Source organism: Eriocheir sinensis, chromosome 54 (genome assembly GCF_024679095.1).
Source record: "Eriocheir sinensis breed Jianghai 21 chromosome 54, ASM2467909v1, whole genome shotgun sequence".
NCBI classification, from domain to species: domain Eukaryota; kingdom Metazoa; phylum Arthropoda; class Malacostraca; order Decapoda; family Varunidae; genus Eriocheir; species Eriocheir sinensis.
This window is the reverse complement of record NC_066562.1, coordinates 9,488,475-9,494,787: the sequence shown is the minus strand read 5'-3', so window position 1 is coordinate 9,494,787 and position 6,313 is coordinate 9,488,475. Positions and strand designations below refer to the sequence as shown.

General features: G+C 46.8%; 1 protein-coding gene across 1 annotated transcript; it reads left to right on the top strand.

Annotated features, from left to right (window-relative positions):
* The first annotated feature begins 2,430 nt into the window (after positions 1-2,430).
* Positions 2,431-5,202, top strand: LOC126983732 (uncharacterized). The gene is made up of 3 exons (XM_050836795.1): positions 2,431-2,549; positions 3,927-4,235; positions 4,491-5,202. Exons 1-3 carry the CDS (start codon positions 2,538-2,540, stop codon positions 4,782-4,784), a joined length of 615 nt encoding a protein of 204 aa, XP_050692752.1. The 5' UTR covers positions 2,431-2,537; the 3' UTR covers positions 4,785-5,202.
* Positions 5,203-6,313: the final 1,111 nt, after the last annotated feature.

Genomic DNA, 6,313 nt, shown 5'->3' with positions numbered 1-6,313 from the left:
AATGGAGGCGAACGAAGGAATAGGCACCAAAAAAAACAAAAAACAACAACATCGAAACAAGGGAAGAACATGAGATCGAGGCGGAAGAAAAAGAAGAAAAAAAAGATGACAAGTTATGATGCAACAACGAGGGAGAACGAAGGAAGGAAGGAACAGGGAAAGAAGGATGGAAGGCGTGAAGGAAAAAAAAAGGGTTATGGGAGATGATGCATTAGAGGTGAACGAAGGAGTGAAAGAAAAAGAAAACAAAACAGGGCGATAAAAAGTGACCCTCCATAGACCAATTGAGTGAGGACAGAGGGGAAGAAATTGCGCTCTGAATTACGTGGATGAAAGGAATGAAACGTAGAAAAGATATCTACCCTACGAAATAAGGCAACTCGAGGAAGATAACGAAAGAGAAAAGGTGAAGGAAATGGTTTACGCGATCAACCATTTGGGGTGAAAGAAGGAGTGAGAGGAAAAGAAAGACAAAATAAACGTGAATGAAGTGGTTTACGCGATCAACCATTTGGGGTGGAAGAAGGAGGGAGAGGAAAAGAAAGAAAAAACCGTGAATGAAGTGGCGTACACGATCAACCATTTGGGGTGAAAGAAGGAGGGAGAGGAAAAGAAAGAATAAACGTGAATGAAGCGGGTTACACGATCAACCATTTGGGGTGAAAGAAGGAGGGAGAGGAAAAGAAAGAAAAAACCGTGAATGAAGTGGCGTACACGATCAACCATTTGGGGTGAAAGAAGGAGTGAGGGAAAAAGAAAGAATAAACGTGAATGAAGTGGCGTACACGATCAACCACTTGGGGTGAAAGAAGGAGGGAGAGGAAAAGAAAGAATAAACGAGAAGGAAGTGGTTTGCACGATCAACCATTTGGGGTGAAAGAAGGAGGGAGAGAAAAAGAAAGAAAAAAACGTGAATGAAGTGGCTTACACGATCAACCATTTGGGGTGAAAGAAGGAGTGAGGGAAAAAGAAGGAATAAACGTGAATGAAGTGGCGTACACGATCAACCATTTGGGGTGAAAGAAGGAGGGAGAGGAAAAGAAAGAAAAAAACGTGAATGAAGTGGCGTACACGATCGACCATTTGGGGTGAAAGAAGGAGGGAGAGGAAAAGAAAGAATAAACATGAATGAAGTGGCGTACACGATCAACCATTTGGGGTGAAAGAAGGAGGGAGAGAAAAAGAAAGAAAAAAAACGTGAATGAAGTGGCGTACACGATCAACCATTTGGGGTGAAAGAAGGAGGGAGAGGAAAAGAAAGAATAAACGTGAATGAAGTGGCGTACACGATCAACCATTTGGGGTGAAAGAAGGAGGGAGAGAAAAAGAAAAAAAACATAATCCCGAGAAATCAATAAATGTCACAAATAAATAAGTATACGGGGAAAGGATTTAAAGTATAATTAGTATGAATGGAAAAAGGTGATCATCAGTAAATAAGTAAAGTTGGATAAACGAGAGAGAGAGAGAGAGAGAGAGAGAGAGAGAGAGAGAGAGAGAGAGAGAGAGAGAGAGAGAGAGAGAGAGAGAGAGAGAGAAAGAAAGAAAGAAAGAAGGAAATAAAGGATGAATGAAAGGAAGGAAGGAAGAACCGTCACATAAAGTTTAATAAATGTGAATCGGTCGGTAAATTCTGATAAAAACAAAAATAATGAAAGATAAAAAATAAAAAAGAAAATGAGACAGGACAAGAAAAAACGCGCTGGAAAAAAACAGTGAAAGAAAGAAAGAAAGAAAAGAAAGAAAAGAAAGAAAAGGAAAAGAGCAAAGTGTAAGTTATCCCACAAATGAAGAATTACAAAAAAAAAAAGATCAATATATATTTTTTTTCTTTTCAATAAACTCCGTCTAGCTCGAGGGAGGAGATGACCACGAGGAGATTATAAAACTGACCATATTTTCTCTCTCTCTCTCTCTCTCTCTCTCTCTCTCTCTCTCTCTCAAAAATCACCTTACCTTCCCCAAAATAGGAAATCGGAAGTAGCATGCGAGGAGCAGGAGGAGGAGGAGGAGGAGGAGGAGGAGGAGGAGGAGGAGGAGGAGGAGGAGGAGTTTCTACCATAACAAAAAGTGACCCAAACACATCCATCTTTGACACGGAAGTAGAAATAGTAGTAGTAGTAGTAGTAGTAGTAGTAGTAGTAGTAGTAGTAGTGATAGTGGTTGTTATTCCTTCTACTGTTAATATAATGCTCTCCTTTTATCTGTATTTAAATCTATTTCTATCTATATACACACCTCTCTCTATACTGTCTATCTATCTATCTATCTATCTATCTATCTATCTATCTACCGTCATCATCATCATCACCATCATCAGCACTCAGTCAAAGATGAAGTTCAGCGAAAAGCGAAGAAAACGAAGCAAGAATGAGTCGCTACAAAAAAAAGTGACCTTGCCGCGGTGTCTTGGCTCGGACGAAGCAGCCCAAAAAACCGCGACTCTTGGATGCTGACATTTGGGCTGGAGGGCCGGGAGGGTATATAAGGCAAAGGCGGGGTGGGTGAGGCATCAGTTCCCATCCTACTTCCGAACCATGAGGACCTTCGTAAGTTTCTGGAGAGTGAGAGAGAGAGTGAGAGTGTGAGAGTGAAAGGGATTAGAAGATAAGAAGAGAGAGAGTGAAAGTGTTGCAATGGTGGTGTAGTTAGGATATTAATAGTATAGGGGTGGTTGACAGTGTGGTGGTGGTAGTGTGGCCTTAAATGGTAGTGATGAGCAGAAAAGTCTAGTGCATAGCTGTTAGTTAAATCCGGGGAGGCTCGAAACGCTAGCACGGTGTTATGGACTCCCTCAGCACGAGAACATAGCGTTGTCAACACGTATGCAGAAGGACAAAGCTCCGAATCTTCAACTCCCTCGTGCTCCCTGTCTTACTCCGTGGCTGTGAGACATGGACGCTAGATGGGGACTTGGAGAGACGGATTAATGCCTTTGAAGTTCGTGTGTTTCCTGTCTTAATCCGTGACTGTCAGACATGGACGCTAGATGGGGACTTGGAGAGACGGATTAATGTCTTTGAAGTTCGTGTGTTTCCTGTCTTAATCCGTGACTGTGAGACATGGACGCTAACTGGGGACTTGGAGAGACGGATTAATGTCTTTGAAGTTCGTGTGTTTCCTGTCTTAATCCGTGACTGTGAGACATGGACGCTAACTGGGGACTTGGAGAGACGGATTAATGTCTTTGAAGTTCGTGTGTTTCCTGTCTTAATCCGTGACTGTCAGACATGGACACTAAATAGGGACTTGGAGAGGTGGATTGATGCCTCTGGAGTTCATACCTTGAGCAAGTCCATAGATCCTGCCGGGTGGTACTCAGGATGGGAAGGGGGTCTATATGGGGACTTATACAGAGGAACCTCCGGGCATAGAGTCGTAGGTTGGGTAAGGCGATGTGATTGATTAATTCCTCCTCTTCCTCCTCCACCCTTGTCCATCCTCGCTCACTCTTCCATCCTCCTTCCTTCCACCTCTCATCACCCCTTTTTATCCCATGCCCTCGCCCTGACCCCTTCCCTTCCCCCCTCTGGTCATCCTCATCCTCTTCCTCCTCATCTTCCCTTCCTCCTCCCACACCTCATCTTCACAGTCTTCCTCTCGTGTCTCGTCCCCTACCTTCCTCCCTCCTCCTACTTTACTTCTCCTCCTCCTCCTCCTCCTCCTCCTCCTCCTCCCTGACTCCTCTCCTTCACCCCCATCACCTCCTTCTTCACTTCCTACCTAACCTCTTCCTTTCTTCTTTCTCGTCTCCTCCTCACCTCCTCCTCCTCCTCCTTCTTCCCCTCCTCCTCCTCCACCTTCTTTACCTCATGGCTAACCTCTTCCTTTCTTCTCTCGTCTCATCCTCACCTCCTCACCGTCCTCTTCCTCCTCCTTGACCTCCTCCGTCTGCACCCTCTCACCCCTGTCTTCCTCCCCCACAGGCGTGTATGCTTCTGCTTCTGGGCGCGGCGTCAGCTCAGGCTCCCACCACCGTCGGCGCCGAGGCTGCCACCGCCCCTGAACCCACCCTTGCCGCCGACCCCGCCGCTGCCGCCCCCGCCGCCGCCGCTGCCCCCGTCGCCGCCGCCGCTGGAGGTCTCGCAAACCGTGGCACACTCGGCTTCAACCCCGGCCCCGCGTTCTACGGCCCGGGCCTGAACAACGCTAACGCCATCAGGCCCAACCAGCAGATCATCCAGCTCATGCAGAACTACCTCAAGACGGCCCCCAACGGCGCCAACCTGAGAGTGGTGAGTAGCAACATAAGCAGTAACAGTAGTAGTAGTAGTAGTAGTAGTAGTAGTAGTAGTGGAAGTAGTAGCAGTATCGTATTTATCCACCAACCGTAGTAGTAGTAGCAACTGTAGTACTTTCTTGTATATCTATCAATAGTAATGGTAACAGTAATAGCACACTCTTATCTTTCCACCAATAGTAGTAGCAGTAGTAGTAGTAGTAGTAGTAGTAGTAGCAGCATCACCCTCCTATCCCTCCTTCCCCTTCAGTTCGTGGGCGTTGACGGCCAGACACACTTCACCGACCAGTTCGGCCAAGAGACGGAGGTCCTTCACCCCACCTACGGCGACCTCAACGAGCTCTTCCAGGACCCCATCGAGCTGAGCGAACGCATGACCGAGTTCCGCCAGCAGGGCCTCGACCAAGCCATCAACCGCTGCCAGACTGAGCTGCGCCAGAGGTTCTTCACCAACCCCGCCTCCTTCACCCCCGACCTCTTCGCCGGCCTCAACATCCCCACCGCTGGAACTCCTGGAGCCGGCGCCCGTGTGGTAGTGGCGTAAATCATCACTTCTGGGACTCCACTCCTGCATCACCACTTTGCTCTCTTGCTCTTCCTTCACCTCCACATGACCTTCCAACTTCGCCCGTCCTCGGTGTCACAGGTGGTGGTGATGGTGTCCGTGCTGTGATGGCGTTCTACACCTCCACAACACCACTCCATCACCTCCACTTCACCACCGGACGTCCTCTATAGCAATAACTCCACCTCGTCTCCACATAGGCTCCATTTCTTTCCTTATTTCTTCTATATTGATTTTCTTCCTTTTTTTATGTGATTTGCATGTTGTAAAAAGCACCGCACAGTTTCCCCACGCTAGCTGTACATTGTTCTTCCCTTCTGCATGTGTGTATTTAAGGGTCACGTGCTACACCAGTATTTGTAACTTATTCACATAAATAATAATGCTCGGAAAGTAGTACATGTGGTTTTGTGTGTTACCTCGAGGCTTGCTAACTTGGTGCCTCCTCTTCCTCGTCCTCCTCCTCCTCCTCGTCTTCAACCTCCTCGTCTTCCTCATCCTCATCCTTATCCTCTTCTTTCTCAACCTCCTCCTCGTCTTCCTCCTCCTCCTCCTCGTCTTCAACCTCCTCGTCCTCCTCATCCTCATCCTTATCCTCTTCTTACTCAACCTCCTCGTCTTCCTCATCCTCATCCTTATCCTCTTCTTACTCAACCTCCTCCTCGTCTTCCTCAACCTCCTCCTCCTCTTCCTCCTAATTATCATCAGTCTGAACGATCGTGTCAGCTGACGAAAGGCTGTTAGGTAGTTAATGATGCTTAAGATGCTCGGAAGGCTGAGATGAGCAGATGAGATGAAATAATAAGATAACATAATGCTTGCGATGTTGAGATGAGCAGATGAGAATGAACATGTAAGCAGGTGAGGGTGAGTCAATGATGCTGGGATGTTGAGATGAAAAGATGAGGTAAAATAATGAGGTAACATAATGCTTGCGATGTTGAGATGAGCAGATGAGATAGAACATTTAAGCAGGTGTAAGAGGGTGAGTCAATGATGCTGGGATGTTGAGATTAGCAGATGAGGTGAAATAATGAGGTTAGATGATGCTTGCGATGTTAAGATAAGCAGGTGAGATAAATTAAAGAGGCTGAGTCAGTGATGCTTAGGAAGTACTTGTGTGACTTTACGATCGTTTTAACAGGCAGGGAAGGTTGTTAGGCTGGTAATTAGGTAGTTAGTGGGAGTTGGTTGAGTGGGTGAGTGTATGGTTGAATGATCGTCTCCGCTGATAAATGGTTGTTAGGTAGTTAGAGGGGGGATGTTAGAAGGAGTGAGTGCATGGTTGAACGAGCGTCTCAGCTAATGAAAGGTTGTTAGATAGTTGGTGGGGGTGATTGAGGGGGTGAGTGAATGGTTGAACGAGCGTCTCAGCTAATGAAAGGTTGTTAGGTAGTTAGTGGGGCGTGGTAGAGTGGTTGAACGGTCGTCTCATCTTATAAAAGGCTGTCAGGTAGTTAGAAATGTAGGGGGGTGGGTGGGTCGAGGGGATGAGCGCTGGGGTCCTT